Below are 16,483 nucleotides of genomic sequence, written 5' to 3' on the forward strand. Positions count from 1 at the left end.
AACATAGTAGATCAAGATATTGTCAGTGCCCACTTTCTCTATGTTCCAATGCCCCTTCTTACTCCCACTATGATTCATCGCTTGAAACAAAGCTCCAAAGACCAGGGAAGAGTTTCAGGTGTAGATGAGGCAGTAGAAACACTAGGGTTCCATCTGCCTGATTTTATTGGGAACAAGGGCACTGTAACTGTTATCAAAGAGAAGGAAGCCAAGGGGCTCCTCTTGCACCAACATTCTCTTTCAGAGTTGAGCCAGGGAGGGGAGGGCAACAACCCTTTTTCAGGCAGGGTCACTATCACCCTCAGCAGGACCCCCCCAAAAGGCTACGTTCCTTTAGCTTAGCACTTGGCACTTAAGGAAAAGAGACCAATGAAGTCAGCGCCAGGAAAACAAGCCCAGACACATCAGGACACCCACTCAGCCAACTGCTTTAGTGCTTCTTCATCTTCATCCGCTTTGGGAGCTTGGGGGACAAGGATACCCGGAGAAAGAAAGAAGTATTAGGGCTTTGGCAACGTCAATAATCCCCTGCTGTGACACCGAGAATCTGCTGAAACATCTCTCCCTCGCAAAGAACGTAAAGGTGTGGTCATTCTGCTTGCTGGGCTGCTGCAAATTCCCAGAGCAGCTCTGTACAAATTGGGAAGATGTGCTTCTTTCTCCCAGCACTTGCAGCCCCACACCAGGGTACACAGATTGCTGAGTGAGGCAGAGGCTGGACTTAGTCTTCATTCCCCCTCAGCCAGGTACCCTTATGCAGTCAACAACCTGTGCAACTGTAGCAGCAGCCCTCTCTGCCTGGCTCCTTTGAGGCAGGATGTAAGAAGAATATAATCTTTCCCCATATCTATCCCACCCTCTCAAGTCCTTGAGACAAGAGAATAACCCTGAGTACCTGGCTCTTCAGGTAGATGTGTGGAAGGTACACTGGGCAGTTTGATGGAGGGTTCTTCCTCCTTGTCGCCTACATGTAACAACTCCCGGGCCAATTCCTCCTGCTCCAGCTTCTCTAGCTCCTCCAACAGTTCATCCTGGACATGGGACAAGAAGACTCTTAAAAATGAAGAAAGGAAATGTCTACTTCCGAAAACATACCATTTTTGAATCCCCCCTCCCAAATTTGCCCCACAATTCTCTTGGGCATTCCTTCCGGCTAGTCTCATGCTTTCTCCAATATTCCCTGACCCCTTGCTCCAATCACCTCATCCACGTCAAAGCCCACAGGCCGAGAAATGGCATCTGAGATCTGCTGGGCCACCTCCTGTTGTTCTGTAATGTCGGCCATCAGTTCATCCACCTTGTCAATGTCCCTGAGAACAAGATATATAGCTATGAAATCAGGCAACAACGCTCCTGACTTTCCCATCTTGCATGGATGAACACCCTCCTGTCTGTGGCCTCAGACTGATAAATCCATGGCTATCAGAAGAGATCCCTGGGAAATTATGTGGAAGCAAGTCTGGGCTGAGAATTGGCAAGAAGCCACTTTGGGGAGAATAGGCTGTACTCCTCTTCCTGAAGGATCTTTAAAAATTAGGAAAATCCCTCCTTCTCTCTCTGCCCTTCTCCAACTCACACTCTTTCTTTCTCTCAAAAATAAATAAACATTTAAAAAAATTAAAAAAAAAAAAAAAAAAAGGAGCACCTGGATGGCTCAGTCAGTTGAGTGTCTGACTTCAGCTCAGGTCATGATCTTACTGCTTTTGAGTTTGAGCCCTGCGTCGGGCTCTGTGCTGACAGCTCGGAGCCTGGAGCCTGCTTCCGATTCTGTGTCTCCTTCTCTCTCTGCCCCTCTCCCACTCACACTGTTTCTTTCTCTCAAAAATAAATAAACATTAAAAAAAATTGTTTTTAATTAGGAAAATCCTCTTTCCTCCCTAGAATGCTTCAGCCAGCAAAGAGATCTTCCAAGAAGCAAGGAGACTGACAGAGGTCTAGCTGTCACAGACATCTATAAATTTACATTCTGAGAGGTTTTAAGAGTCAAGAGAAAATACCAAGCTACTTTCCCCAGTGCCTGGGCCCCCTGCTTCCCTCCCCCCGTACCCACATGTCCTGGTAGGCCTTCTTCATGCCTTGGGCAGCAAGCTCCATGGTCCGAAGCACTTCTGCATTGGTGGTGGCATTCTCAATGGCCTCACGCTGAAACTCCAGGGTAGATAATGTCCCATCGGTTTGTGCCAACTGCTGTTCGAATCTTTTCTTCCTCCGCAAAGCCTGTAGGGCAGCTGACCCAGCCCACACCCTGAGCATCAGAGCCAGAAGCCCTTATGCTTCCCACCTGGGCCCACCCAGTTGGCACCTCTCCCCCATTACCTCTCTTATTCTTGGTCCCATGCTTCTTGGCCATTTGTAGCTCCTGTTGAATCTTCTGCTCCAGAAACTCTTGTTTCTTGATCAATATCTTCTCTGTCTCCTTCAGTTTCTGTATTGCCTCTTCAGGGGTTGGCCCCTTCTCCTTCTTCCCTGGAGTGCAATCAAGCAGGCCCATATTGTGTGGAGGAAATATATTAGCCACCAATCACTGAGCGCAGAGTGTGTGCTAGGCACCTGTCTTACTCTTAATCCCAAAATGACTCTCTATAATGAATATACTATCTTCACTTTACAAATGTGAAAAACAGGCATATATGTGTTAAATAATCATTTGTTTAAAATCACAGCCAGAGAGAATTGAGCAGGAATTGAAATGTGGCAGTATGACTTCCAAATCCAGTATTCTTTGCTATTTCAAATTGCCTTTCGGGGCGCCTGGGTGGCTCAGTCGGTTAAGCGGCCGACTTCGGCTCAGGTCATGATCTCGCGGTCCATGAGTTCAAGTCCCGCGTCAGGCTCTGTGCTGACAGCTCAGAGCCTGGAGCCTGTTTCAGATTCTGTGTCTCCCTCTCTCTGACCCTCCCCCATTCATGCTCTGTCTCTCTCTGTCTCAAAAATAAATAAACGTTAAAAAAAAAAATTAAAAAAAAACAACAACAAATTGCCTTTCAAGTCATTCCCAGGCTTCCCCCTCAGCCCCCGCCCACGAGAAGTTTTAGGTTCACAGCAAATCTGAGAGGAAGATACAAAGTTCCCATATACCCCCTGCTGACACATATGCATGGCCCTCCTATGAGCACATCCCCACTGGAGTTTGGTCACTTTTTATAATCGCTGTTCCACTTGCTGTCCTAGGAGATGCCCAAGGTCCTAACTCCACACCCTCAAACTGAATGAAGTACAGGGGGTAGAGGAAAAAAAAAAAAAAAATCTGATCTCCATTTTCCCCTTCATCTTCTGCACTTCTGACAGTAATTAAAATTAATAAGGCAGGCCCTTGCCTGCTTAAAATCCTTTCACACTCTCCATTGCCTGCAAGATAAAATCTAAAACTTTAATGAGAAATACAAGGCCCTTCTTGACCTGGCCCTTGTTCACCTCTCCATCCACACTTCTACTTTCCTCTTCTTCAGCTGGCGTGGGCATGTGCGCGCGCGCGCACACCCACGCACACGCACACACACACCCACCAGCCAGAACTCCTCTTTCCCCTAAGTATTACTACCATACTCGTTCCTGCCTGTTTTGCACACAGTTACCTCCCCCCTGGAGTACCTCAATTCTCCACCTGGCATACCTTAGCCCTCTGGATCACAACCCCTCACGCCTCTTCTGTGCTCCCCCTAGTTTTTAGGAACATCTCCATTATGGAGTTCCCACACTACACTATTACCAGTTTTTGCTGGTCTCCCCCCACCAGATGGGAGTTTTAAGTAGACAATCTTTTTTCATCATCTCGGATTCCCCCCTTGGCCAGCATAAAGGAAGCACCAGTGTTTTGGAAAGGACTAGATGATGACAGTCGGAAACTCAACTCCCCAGCCTAAACAGTGGGGACCCTCCATTCACGTTCCGGCCCGACCCGGAGCTCTTCTCCCTGGGGCGGGGGAAGGAAGACAGCCAGAGCCAGACAGCCTGACAAGGCGGGGCCTCCTGGCACGTGAGGAGGCCTGGGCCCTGGACGGGGTTTTCGCGACAGCCGGGGGCCATGGCCTTCCCCACACCCCCTTGGCCAGCACCACCAGCCCACCGGGCTCACCCGGGCTCACCCCTCCCGAAGAGTCTGCCGAGACCACTCATCTCCACCACCTTTGCCTCTCCTGCCTCCTCTCCGCGGCTTCTTGCAACTTCCGCCTGGCTCCCGGGAGGGTGCGGTCTCATCTCTCAGAGACCGGCCTGGGCCAATCCCTCCTTGGGGCACCGCGGCGACATCATCAACAAGAGCCAACGAGGCCACTTCTGCCACGTGACCCGAGCCACCAGCCCCCAACCCATTCGCTCCTCTTAAAGCGGCCGCTCCGTTTTTGATTCTTTAAAAAGGCCGCCCCACCCCCACCCCCCCAAAAAGCACAGTATTTGTTTTCCTGAAAGGGAATGTGCAGGGTCTTACATCCCACTTCTTGGGGCCAGTGGAAGAGTTCTCCCGGCCCTTGACAGAGTTCAGGAATTGGGGCGCGGATGGTGTGAGCACAAGGGGGCCACAGTCGGGTGTGCCACAAGTTTCTTTGGCAGAGCCGGATGAAGTCTAATTCCACTCGCTCTGGTCTTGGCACCTCCGAAAAGCCAATGCCGGCTACAAAGCTAGAAAAACAAAAACCAGCCAGAAGATTTCTGTCACACACAAACATACTTTAATAATTTACAAATACACCTGAAAATGCCTTCGTGATTTCCTTTCAGTTTTATGCTTCAAATGAGGCTCATCCACAGGACTGGACCTCAGGGCCCAGCTTGGGCCTTTGCAAATGTCTCCAGTCCCTGACTTAGGGTTTGAAGATTCATTCCATTCTGGACATGAATACAGGTAACTCCTAGAAAGAAAAGAAGCCACATTTCATCAAGCCTGTTGTTACTCTCACCTTTTTTGGGTGCACCCAAAAATTGCATGCAAGCTACCCATCCTGGACCTATCTATCTAACCGCTCCTAGGAACCCTTTCTCCTCATTCCCCAAAAGGCTAATCTCACCACTCTGTACCCAGTTTGCTGACGTCTAGGATATTCCGCTTCTCGTCATCGAAGAAGATCATTTGGGAGAAGACAACTCCAGTCTTCTGCTGCAACCTGTGCAAGGCAGGGCAGGGGGTGACCACACTGGCTTCTTAGCTCCTGCAGCCTCTCTGGCCTCCCAGCTTCTACCTTATCTCTGCATACCTCTCAAAGTGGGTGACCTTGCTGCCTGGGTAGATTTCCCGATGAACAAAGTATCTGTCAAGGTCAAAGAGCTCCAGTAGCTGGTTGGCCCCTTCAATCTCCCCTGTTCTGCAAAAAGGTGTAATAATAGATGGGATCAGCAGAGCCAGGGGCTGCAAGCCAAGTTATGTTTAACCAAGGGGAAATCAACTTGCTGTTTTTCCAGGATAAGTAGGCACCCTCGGTCCTTATTCGATTCCCTAGGCTTCCCGTCTGACACAGGCGGCGCTAAGCCAGTCAAGGTTTAATAAATAAAAGGCACAGGAAAGGGTACAATTAGAAAAATATGCAAATACGTGCAAATCCGCACCGCCAAAGTTTTTGTAGCCAAGGGGTTACACGAGACGCCTCCTCATGCATGCGTCTCTCAGCATGAGACCGACAGCTTTTTTTCAGTCGCTCTCCTTACCGTGAAGCGGCCGCGACGGGTACCTCAAGGCCCTGCAACCTTTCCAGGACGTCACGCACTTCTGGATACAGTCGGACGGTCTGGCCCCGCCTATCCCGAACGGCCCCGTCGCTGGAGGGCGAGAGCGCACTCAGCGGAGGCCGGCCCCGCCCGGACCCGGCCTCCCCGGCGCCGCCTCACCTGCTCTTGTGGAACGGGGGGTCTACGTGCGTATCCACCCAGAACGGCCAGAGCGTGTAATCTGCGGGAGGACGGAGGGAGGGCTCAGGCTCGGAGCGCGCAGGGCCCCGAGAACTGCAGCGGGGCTTTGGAAAAGGAGAGCACGCCGCAAATCTCCCCGGGCCGGTTCCTCACCCAGATCGAAAACCGCCAGCTTTGGGAGCCGCGTCATGACCGGCGCTGGCAGGCTGCGCGATGCGAGGCGAGGCCCTGCGGCTGCAAACCGCCCCTCCTGCCTTAGAGAAACAGCGACTAGAGCGTCGCCGCGCGGAGCTGCGGCCGTGGGTCTGGAGGCCGCGCAAGAGCGCCTCCTGACGGCGGAGCGGGGGAAGGACTGTAGCTAAGTGCCCACGCCACCACCCACGGGACCGCAGTGGTCCATCTCTCCGAGACACCTTCTTCCCTTTCTTCTCCACCCAGCGTGGCGGGAATCGGCTAGAAACGCCAGGGAAGGGAGCCCTTTCATCCGACACCTCTCTCATTTTATCTTACCAGCTGAGACCTAAGTTATTCGTAGCTTTGTCACTCACTCTTCACTCAACCTTTCTCCGAATCCGCCTCTCTCCAGAACCCAGAGCCCTCCCCCGCATTCCAGCCATAAACATCGTAGTGTCTGTGAAGCCCCTGAGTCCTTTCTTGAACCGGGCCCAAATGTCCAGTAGGGAGAGAGAATTCACTCTCCTGGTTTCTACTACCTATATCAGTAGTACACTGGTAAATGTGTAACAACCAGTTTGGGGGGAGGGGCTGATTTGTATTGTTTGGCTTCTGTAAATATTCCTATCATGGCCAATTTCAAGCTACAAGCACGAAATCAATTATGGGGTTGGGAAGAGATGACAATAATTAGATCTCCTGAGCTGATAAGAACTGGCTCCACACCACTTAGAGCTCACTTTCCTACAGTCTGATAATCCCCCTAAGGACACATTCCCTTCCGTTGTCCTTCAGAAATGTAAAAGAGTATATACTGTGATGTGCACTTTTGTGCAATACAAGAAAGATTCCAGGAGGTCAGGAAATATTTTATTGGCAACTAGGGACATAGCCATAAGAGAGGGAAGCACACAGGACTGCAAACTAAAACCCAATGGCCACCAAGGGCCCTTTGGGTCAGGAACACCGCATCCTGGGATCCTCACGGTCTTCCGCCAAACAAGACTGGGCATCCAGGAGAGGGGGCAGTGGCTCTGGTGTCCCACAGAGTGAGAGGACATATGATGCCTCATTAGGAGCGACAGGGTAAGGAGGTAAAATGGAGGGAGGGTCCATCACTGCCTAAGGCCACCTCCTCCTCTCAGAGCCAACACCAGGTGGAGGACTGAACCACCTAGGATCTTGTAATCAGCTGCTGTCTTCTCATCATTCCTGCAGGAAAAGGGGGCAAAAAAAAAAGGGTGGAGGGATTAGAAATACCATCTAGAACAAGATTCTTATGCTTAGTTTTTTGAGTCTTTCTGGGGGGTCTATGAATGCAGAAAGAATTTATATCTTTATTTTTACTAACCCCTTAAATGAAATTTGATAAATTTTTTTTAATGTTTATTTTTGAGACAATGCGGGAAATAGAGTGCAAGCAGTGGAGGGGCAGACAGAGGGAGACACAGAATCTGAAGCGGGCTCCAAGCTCTGAGCTGTCAGCACAGAGCCTGATGCAGGGCTCGAACTCACGAACCGTGAGATCATGACCTGAGCTGAAGCTGGAAGCTTAACTGACTGAGCCACTCCGGCACCCCTATATTTCTTTTAATTTTGAACATAGACAAAAAACCCACAGTGGTATTAGCAACATGGGTGACCTGTGGACAGAAATTTCATAACATAACTGTTTGCAAGTATTTTGAAAATATATCAAAATTATGGTAATTATTCCTACCATTAGATCTTCATGTATTAATAAACCACATATATTATTTTTTCACAACTTTGTTTTTAGTATCTTGAGAACCGTATCTCATTATCATTAGTTTCCTTTGTAAATCTATGTATTTTATTTTATGTGTGCAAAAATCTTATCCGAGAAGGAATTCATAGGATTCACCAAATCACCAAAGGATCTCAGGCTCCTCCATCAGTATTTGCTCCCTCAACCTCACAACTATGTCCAACTTACATCTGTTTTCCACTGTAGATGAGCCGCTGCTGCTGTGGGGGAATTCCCTCTTTCTCCTCCACACGCTCCTTGATTCGCTCCACCTTTAGGGGTACAAGTAGTCAGGGGCTGCTAAGGGGTAGAACCATGGAAGTGGAAAGAACAAGAGCTATGCAGATAGCATGAGAGGGAAAGGACTAAGTTCATCAGCACATCCAAACAAATGTGCATGTAGGGAGACAGGCATGAAAAAGTATTGGCCATACATTACCTTGTCTGTGGGTTCAATGTCAATCTCAATCTCCTTTCCGGTCAGTGTCTGCAACAGGCAAGGGTTTCATGAGTCCTACAGCCTAATATACAACTGGTTTTCTAGGTAAAACACCCTGTCTTAATCTCTGGGGAATCTACATCTTCTGAAAGAAGCACATTGTCAGCAAAGCTGCTTTGAAGAATCAGAAGGCTTTGACCATATCTGTATTTATCAAACACTTTTAGGCAGTAGACAGCTTTGAGAGGGCATTTGACCATTTGACCCTGTTAATCCCACACGTCATTTTACCCAACTTCCCACGCCCACCCCATTAGAATCCATGAGAATACTGGCATTCCCTTGGATGAGATAGCAATAAGAGATGTCCTAAGGAAAGCATGCCTTTGTTCCCTGTATCAAAGTTAGAAATTAACATTCAGATAATTCAAAGAATTCTCAAGGACCCCAGAGACCACTTATGACCAGTTTTTTCAATTAACACTAAAATTCAACATTCTATTCTGTAACTTCTCCAGACTTCTACCTAAATACTAAATTTCAGCTGTAGCTTCTTGACCTCTTCCACAGGCTAAGGGCTGCTGATAATACACATAATAATTACACTGATCATACACTTACAAATGTGCTTCATCCCATCGAGAATGAGAATGAGAGAGAGAGAGAGAGAGAGAGCAGTGGAGCTCACCCGAAGGGGGACTCAAACTCATGAACTGTGAGATCATAGAGCCGAAGTCAAATCCTTAACCAACTGAGCCACCCAGGTGCCCTGTCATAGCCAACGTTAAAAAAAAAATTTTTTTTTTAACGTTTATTCATTTTTGAGAGACAGAGAGACATACAGCATGAGCGGGGAAGGGGCAGAGAGAGGGAGACACAGAATCGGAGGTAGACTCCAGGCTCTGAGCCATCAGCACAGAGCCCGACATGGGGCTCGAACTCACAGACTGCAAGATCATGACCTGAGCCGAAGTTGATCGCTCAACTGACTGAGCCACCCAGGCGCCCCAATCATAGCCAACGTTTAACACTTTCCAACAGTCAGAAACTACACTGAGTGCACCAACACATTTAATCATTGCAACTAAGTTAGGAGATACATGTACTATTGCTATCACCATTTTATAGATGAGGAAAATGGGGTTTGGATAGGTTAAAAAGCATATCCATGAAGTCAAAAGGAGAGTGTGGACCCAAACACAGACTCTCTGGCCCCAGAGCCTGAGGTTTTGTTTGTTTCTTTTCCAGCTCTGTACTCAGTACCGCCTAAGTGTCTCTGGTCTGATATTAAAACCCAATGTATAGGATTGTAATAGGTTCACAAAACAACAAATGGTCTCTACTTATGGTATTCACATAGACCAGAATGATGACAGTACTTAGGACCTAATTTCTCAACTATGAGAATCAGTTCAGTACTAAGAATATTTAAAAAAATATAAGAGTAATTCTTTTAGAGTTACCTCTTTGGGTGCAAAAGAATAAATCACAACAGTGATTCCCAAGTTTCTACCCCAATCCAAGCTGGCCTGTGAAAATTTATGGTAAAATGGAAAAATAATGACAATAGTGAGATTTTCATAAAACTAAATATATTCAGCTGTTAAACTATCCTTCCATGAAGGGGTGCCTGGCTGGCTTAGCTGGTGGAGCATGTGACTCTTAATCTCGGAATTTTGAGTTTGAGCCCCATGTTGAGTGTAGAGGCTACTTAAGAAATTTTTTTAATTTTTTAAAAATTGTTTTTATTTATTTTTGAAGCAGAGAGACAGAGAATGAGTGGGGGAGGAGCAGAGAGAGGGGGAGACACAGAATCCGAAGCAGGCTCCAGGCTGTCAGCATAGAGCCCGACACGGGGCTCAAACTCACGAACCATGAGATCATGACCTGAGCCAAAGTCGGACACTCAACCGACTGAGCCACCCAGGCGTCCCAAGAAATTTTTTTAAAATGTTCTTTTATGAAATGACAGAAACAATATATGGTGCTTTTTTAAAGCCCTTTCCTGACAAAATGAAAAGTTAGCAATTCTGTGTCATCCATAAATTATTTCACTTTACTGATCTTAATACTTTAAATGCAAAGATTCTTCAAGCAGATAATCTATTTCTAGGTTAACTAACTTGGAGGAAAAACTTGAAACCTGAGCGATGTATTCAAAGAGAAACATGTGTTTACTCAACAGAACAGGTTTACTGTAAAACACTAGGAAAAGCTTAATGCCTGTTAATAAGAAAACTATTAAAACTAGGGTACATCCATAGACTGATACACTTACCATGCAACAATTTATACACTAATGTGGAAAGATCTAAAGAATGTTTAATTATATATCATTTTCCACATATAGCGATACACATATGTATATGTATAGAAAAAATGATTAAAAGCATACATATCTCCTATAGTAGTGATTGAGAAGGAGAATAGGACTAAGGGAAGGGTTTATTAAGGGTAACTCTCCCTTTATCTGCACTATTAAAGTTTCTAATAAAAATATACCCCTTCATCACATGAATAATAATAAAACAAATATTCATTCTGATTTAATAAAAAATTTTAAAGAGTAAAAAAGACCCTTAGAGAAGGCCTAGAACTGCTCCCCCAAGGGTAAGGTGCTTGGATCTAATGACAGTAAAAAAAAATTACTGGCTTGTAAAATTTAAAACTCTAAGACTGGCCCTTTGTTTCTGACTGTAGAAGCCCATGAATGTATCCAGAGAACAATCTGGTTAAGCGGTGTCCCAGCAGCATCACTTCTGGGAAGATAATCATGACTACGCTAAAAAATATACCTATGATAATGGTCATTACAGTCTTTTGACACTCAAAAATTACAAGCAATCTAAGTATTAAATAGTGGGTTAAATAAATTATGACACAAACATAGAAGAAAAATTACGTAGCCCTCAAATAATCTGTGGAATAATGGTATAATTCCAGTTTTGTTAAAAAAAAAAAAACAAAAAAACACCACCACAAAACACATACGTGTATTTATACTCTTTCAAACGAGTGTAGAAGGGTATATACGTGAATGTTTTTGAGTTATGACATTATGGATGCTTTTAATTACATTATTTATGCTTTTCTGTATTTTTCATTTTTTATACCATGAATACATTGTAATGAGAAAAACATTATTTTTAAAATAATGTTCTTGATGGGAGTGTAAGGAAATGATTCTGTAAAGCAGCACTGTCCAAAAGATATAAATGTAATGCAAACCACATATACAATTTAAAATATACTAGCAGCCACATATTTTAAAAGTGAAATTAATTTTAACACTCTTAAACCCAATATATTCAAAATATTATTACTTCAATGTATAATCAATATAAAAATTAGTATTTTACATTCCTTTGTTCTAACCAAATGTTCAAAATCTTGTGTGCATTTCATACTTATAGCACATCTCGATTCAGATGGTAGATTTATTTCCATCTGAAGTACTGTATTTATACTATATTTAAATTTCATAACTTACAGTTGAAAAAGTAGACTTACATACCTAAACTGTTCCAAGCAGACTTAAAAGTTTTCCCGATAACTGAATAAAGTCTCAGGCTTTATATTTAAATTAAGTAAAATTAAACACAAATAGATAGTTCATAAACTTAATTCCTCAGTCTTATTAGCCACATGTCAAGTGTTCAATAGCTCACATGGCTAGTAAGTACTGTTGGAGCGTTCCAGCTAATATATCAAGCAAAAATAAAATTAGATATACCCATTTTGTAACCTCCAATGAAATAATAGATCTAGGCAATAATAGGTCTATAACATCATAGAAAGCAAAAAAGGTGACAGAATTACATACCATACACCATCTATGACTTATTCTCACAAGTACACATACAAAAGACTAATCAAGCCTCTAGATCTTATATACCAATCGACATGAAATACGGGGAAACATGGGAATATAATCAGCAAAATCCAAACTGTGGGAGACTCCACTGGAAAAACCACCTAGTTTATTCAACATGAAAAGGGGGAAAAGGGGGGAATTACAGGTTTTTTAAAGAGGCTTAAAATCCGTATCAACCAACTGCAATGTATGGCTCTTAGTTGGACTCACATTGAAACAAACTGTGTAAAAAGAGAATGGGAAAAATTTGATGACAGTGATAAATCACTGTTAATTTTTTAGATGTGATAATTACAGTTCCATTAGGAAAAAAAGAATCCTTTTTTACAGATATATACTGAAACACATACAAATAACATATGCTATCTGGGATTTGTTTCTTAAAACATAAGGTAACGAGAGTTGGTGAATATAAGTAAGATTGGCCATGAGGTGACAGCACTTGAAGCTGGATATGGGGTGCATTATATCCTTCTCTCTCCTGTTGTGTATGTTTGAAACAGTTCATAATTAAAATTCAAAGTCCTGTAAAATAAGCGTCAACCTTTCAAACTGGAAATATCAATCCCATTTTTTCATTTTTATAATACAATGTATCAATTGGCAGTGTAGGTGATGGACCCCATTGTTTTATTCTTTATTGGTTGTCATGAATGAAGTGGCTTGAAATGGAGAAAAGTGCTTGTAAACACTGAAATGCTATTCAAATAAAAAATATGTTTGGGCTTAAAAAAAATCAGAGTAACTGAGCAATTTTAAAAGATATTCTTGATATTTCATATTGTGTTTCTTCCTCCAAATCTGGTCATTGTCACCTGGGAATACATTCAATGATGTTTGACAAGTCAATGATGAACCTAAACTCAACATACTGCTTGCTTTAGGCACTTGAGGGGATATAAAAAGAAATTAAGGGATCCAGCCTTTGCCAACAATCTTTTTCAAGTCAAGATTTACTACCAAGAAACGACAAGACATATAATTAATAGAACTAATATAAAAGGAAATGTCATATTGAATACTACTATCCAAACACAAGGTATGACGACAAAGTGCTATGGTGGGTGAAAATCAACATCAATTTAAACCTGAATGAAATTAACATTTCACACCCATTATAATAGCTAAAATAAAAATGACTGATAGGACTAAAAGGTAGCTAGGGTACAGAACAGCTGGACTGCTTATTCACTGCAACTGGGAATGTAAAATGGTACAACCCCTTGGAAAACTGGCAGCTTCTTTTAAACTTGCATACATTTACTACATGATCCCAGTAATTTTGTTGCTAGATTTATACCCAAAGGAAATGAAAACATAGGTCTACAAAAAGACTTGTATAACAATGTTCATGGAAGCCTTATTTATAATAGCCAGAAACTGAAACAATCCAAAAGTCCATCAACAGGAGAATGGATAAACAAACTGATATAGTCATTCAATTAAATATTACACAGTAATAAGAAGGAACTACACAGATATAACAGACACAATGCTAAGTGAAAGAAGCCAGACACAAAATTATATATTCTTTAACTCCCTTTATATATGAAATTCTAAAACAAGCAAAACTAACCTATGGAAATTTCATAGGGAAGGGGTGAAAATGTTCTAGATCTTGTTACATGGATGTATAACTGTTGTTAAAAACTCATTCAACTGAACCCTTAAGAACTGTTGGTTTAAAGTTAAAAATACAAATGTGTTTAAAAAAACAAACCATGAATGAGAAAACTGGGGCTTAGATAGTAAAGAAGACACTAATGCACAATCTGGGGTTAGGGAGTACTATAATGAGAAAGAACTATAAAGAAAACCTGTACACTATGATTTTTTTTGTACGCCACGTCATGGCTTAGACTCTAAACTTTAGAGGGGGTATGTGGTAGGAAAATCGGGTTAGAAGTATTACAGAGAAATAAAGACATAAATTAATGAGACCTCGGACCAGGATAAGGACAATGGGAATGGAAAGAAAATCAGGCAAAAAAGAGGTTATCGAAGGAAAAATGTGGTTCTATAAGCAAACAATGATTCTAAAGAATTACATTCCAGATACCTGCTAGATTGATGGGATTGATACATGAGATGAGTACTGGGAAGATGACCTAAAGCAGAAAATGATGTATTTAATTTTAGAAAGACAGAGACGAGGCATCAAGACAAGATTTAAATCAGGAGGCATTCATTGCAAAGGACTGCAAAAAGAGATATGGAAAAAGTCAGCTACGGGGAGAAGACAGTTGAATTCGCAAAGGAACCCTGCTAAATAAAACCTACCATTTGTATACTAAGAGCTAATTGCTTTTGTATATACTTAATATATTAAAAAATGCAGCTAACAAAAAAGAGAAAGATGAAAGGCATAGGAACCTGTTTGTGGAGGCACAAAGAAAAGCATTTCAGGAAAGGAGACTAACAATTTTAGAGAAACACTAAACAAAAATGGATTCAAAGAGAAAATCTAGAACGCTGCTACTCCGGGTAGTCCCTGACAAGCAGCATCAGCATCACCCGGGAGTATGCTGGAAATACAGAATCTCAGGTCTCATCCCAGACCCACTGAATTAGAATCCGCATAACAAGATCCCCAGGTGATTCTCATGCACTTTTAAATTGAGAAGCCCAACTAGAACACAGTATTTTCTTAAACTGCAGGTCTCAACCCATTGGTGGGTTAGGAAATCAACTCAGAACAAAACTGAAAATATCAGAGCATATCACACATGGTAAGTTTTTTGTGTTTGTAAGGAACCTGAGGTAAACATTTTTAGAGCAGGTTGAGATTTTTTAAGAAGTTTACAAAACACTGTACAAAGTAACCTCTTCTTTGACTAAGAGGATGTGAGAATTCATATCCAAAAAGCATTTTAGTGTTTCTCAGACTTTGACAGTGACTCACAATAATACATATGTACTAGTAATACATACATGTGCTTAATTAACATACATATAAAACGAAAACCAAAATTCGTGAAATACTCTTATCCAGCAGTATACCCTGATATTTCTATGTTAACGTTGTTTGCGACCCATTAAATGGATTTTATAATTAATGACTCTTGTAGCCACTACTAAAGGTTTGAAAAACAAAGATTTTCAACAAGCTGGCCTCCATCCTCAGCCAAGAAGTGGTTTGGAAAGAATGAAGAGGTTAACAATGGCTGGTAAGCACGGTAAATTCACTAAAAAGCTGATGAAAGAACAGACTTACTCAGCAGGAAAAGGCCAAACTAACGTTGCACTGCGTCAGTTTTTAGTTTCTGCCTCTCTGTCTGAAGGTACGAAAGAAGCAATAGCAGATAGGACTAATGAGTGTTGTCAATTGGTATAAAAACCACGGGAGAGACAGGGATGAAGGAAAACACCACCAGTACCAAGAACTAGGGCAATGATAACTAACCTGCCTCAGTCACAGAAGTGAGGCTGGTCCAGGAGGCCCGGCTCAGAAAGGCGGGTGCTGAATGAACACACTCCCAGCTTTGGTTCCTGAAGGCCGGCTGTCACACTGGCGACAACCAGCAAAGGCTTACAGTCTAGCTCCTAGGAGGCTCTCGGTTCCCCAAGCTAACGTTTTTGTACTGTGCTTGGAGAAGCAGGTAAGCTGGGCAGTGCAAAATGGAGATCACAGCTTAGTCCAAGAATCCGAGAAGGGGAGCCAAGCTGCTGCTAGGCCTTCTCTATGACCGCGGGGGTTCGCATACAGCGATACCCCGGACAAAGACGGCTTCCTTCTGAGTCACGGCACAGTCCTGGCTGAGAAACCAAGACAAGCAGAGACCCTGGGGTGATCTGGCGGGGCCAGTCCCCAGCTCTCAAACCCTTCTTGGGGCCCCCCACTTCCCATCACCCCTCGCGCGGAGCCCTGAGGCTGTCAGCACCCTCCAGGCTAGGGAAAGGCGTGGTTTTCCTTCCCCGCTTCTCCCGTAAGGCACAACGGCCAGCCCAGTACCACAGCGTCTTGGCAAGGCCGGAGGTGCTCCCACCTTCACTTTAATTAGCATCTTCTTCCCAGTTTGGAGCTGCACACAGATAACTTGCTGCTTCTACCGCTGCGGTCGCCGCTGCCGCTCCCCAGCAATCGCCTGTGGGAGTCACTTCTGTTTCCGGGTCACTGCCTGGCTCCACCCCTCTCACCCCGCCTCCTTCCTTTCATCGGGTTGCCGAAAGGCTCAAGAATGCTCCTGCGTTTGGTTTTGGTGGTGTCGTAAATAAAAAGAAGGCGGTGGTTTCGTTACGGCAGAGATGATACCTCCGCGATACTTAGAGTCCCTAGCGAGCCAGGGCTTCGAAAGCGGGGGGGCGGAACGAACTACTCCCATCATGCCAGGGGACAGCTCCGCGCGTCCCATCCTGGGACTCGTAGTCTCCCGCCCCTAGGGTCCAACGG

The 16,483-nt window shown here is 43.9% G+C and overlaps 3 protein-coding genes across 7 annotated transcripts; all 3 read right to left on the reverse strand.

Annotated features, from left to right (window-relative positions):
* Positions 1 to 112: 112 nt before the first annotated feature.
* On the reverse strand, positions 113 to 4,664 carry CHMP4A (charged multivesicular body protein 4A). Of its 5 annotated transcripts, none has more exons than XM_019429338.2 (7): positions 4,427 to 4,541; positions 4,086 to 4,224; positions 2,317 to 2,466; positions 2,051 to 2,228; positions 1,202 to 1,310; positions 896 to 1,031; positions 113 to 463 (listed from the first exon to the last, which is right to left on the reverse strand). In XM_019429338.2, the coding sequence occupies exons 2-7, from the start codon at positions 4,195 to 4,197 to the stop codon at positions 405 to 407; spliced, it is 744 nt and encodes a 247-aa protein (XP_019284883.1). In that variant the 5' UTR covers positions 4,198 to 4,224; positions 4,427 to 4,541; the 3' UTR covers positions 113 to 404. The 5 variants fall into 5 exon arrangements, with proteins under 5 accessions (XP_019284883.1, XP_019284886.1, XP_019284885.1 ...); XM_019429341.1 differs by lacking the exon at positions 4,086 to 4,224 and adding an exon at positions 3,772 to 3,859 and having other exon boundaries at positions 4,427 to 4,525; XM_019429340.2 differs by lacking the exon at positions 4,427 to 4,541 and adding an exon at positions 3,772 to 3,859 and having other exon boundaries at positions 4,086 to 4,198.
* MDP1 (magnesium dependent phosphatase 1) lies at positions 4,645 to 6,101 on the reverse strand. Its single transcript, XM_019429342.2, has 6 exons — positions 5,992 to 6,101; positions 5,818 to 5,878; positions 5,638 to 5,748; positions 5,190 to 5,297; positions 5,014 to 5,099; positions 4,645 to 4,847 (listed from the first exon to the last, which is right to left on the reverse strand). The coding sequence occupies exons 1-6, from the start codon at positions 6,026 to 6,028 to the stop codon at positions 4,756 to 4,758; spliced, it is 495 nt and encodes a 164-aa protein (XP_019284887.1). The 5' UTR covers positions 6,029 to 6,101; the 3' UTR covers positions 4,645 to 4,755.
* A 759-nt stretch (positions 6,102 to 6,860) lies between these two features.
* On the reverse strand, positions 6,861 to 16,222 carry NEDD8 (NEDD8 ubiquitin like modifier). The gene is made up of 4 exons (XM_019429343.2): positions 16,080 to 16,222; positions 8,220 to 8,267; positions 7,970 to 8,052; positions 6,861 to 7,224 (listed from the first exon to the last, which is right to left on the reverse strand). Exons 1-4 carry the CDS (start codon positions 16,095 to 16,097, stop codon positions 7,128 to 7,130), a joined length of 246 nt encoding a protein of 81 aa, XP_019284888.1. The 5' UTR covers positions 16,098 to 16,222; the 3' UTR covers positions 6,861 to 7,127.
* Between the last annotated feature and the right edge of the window lie 261 nt (positions 16,223 to 16,483).

This window comes from Panthera pardus, unplaced genomic scaffold (genome assembly GCF_024362965.1).
Source record: "Panthera pardus isolate Hobbes unplaced genomic scaffold, ASM2436296v1 HiC_scaffold_24, whole genome shotgun sequence".
Taxonomy (NCBI): domain Eukaryota; kingdom Metazoa; phylum Chordata; class Mammalia; order Carnivora; family Felidae; genus Panthera; species Panthera pardus.

What these genes read in the sequence shown, in the direction of transcription:
- NEDD8 (XM_019429343.2), bottom strand. An exon ending in ACATTGAACCCACAGACAAG is followed by an intron (nt 8,053 to 8,219) that starts GTAATGTATGGC and finishes GTACCCCTAAAG; the next exon opens with GTGGAGCGAATCAAGGAGCG. An exon ending in ATCTACAGTGGAAAACAGAT is followed by an intron (nt 7,225 to 7,969) that starts GTAAGTTGGACA and finishes CTTTTCCTGCAG; the next exon opens with GAATGATGAGAAGACAGCAG.
- CHMP4A (XM_019429337.2), bottom strand. Translation starts at nt 4,664, where the DNA reads ATGTTTGTGTGTGACAGAAATCTTCTGGCTGGTTTTTGTTTTTCTAGC. An exon ending in CTGGCCCCAAGAAGTGGGAT is followed by an intron (nt 2,467 to 4,426) that starts GTAAGACCCTGC and finishes ATTGCACTCCAG; the next exon opens with GGAAGAAGGAGAAGGGGCCA. An exon ending in TGGGACCAAGAATAAGAGAG is followed by an intron (nt 2,229 to 2,316) that starts GTAATGGGGGAG and finishes GGGCTGGGTCAG; the next exon opens with CTGCCCTACAGGCTTTGCGG.
- MDP1 (XM_019429342.2), bottom strand. Translation starts at nt 6,028, where the DNA reads ATGACGCGGCTCCCAAAGCTGGCGGTTTTCGATCTGG. An exon ending in GCTGGCGGTTTTCGATCTGG is followed by an intron (nt 5,879 to 5,991) that starts GTGAGGAACCGG and finishes GTCCTCCCGCAG; the next exon opens with ATTACACGCTCTGGCCGTTC. An exon ending in CCCCCGTTCCACAAGAGCAG is followed by an intron (nt 5,749 to 5,817) that starts GTGAGGCGGCGC and finishes CTCGCCCTCCAG; the next exon opens with CGACGGGGCCGTTCGGGATA.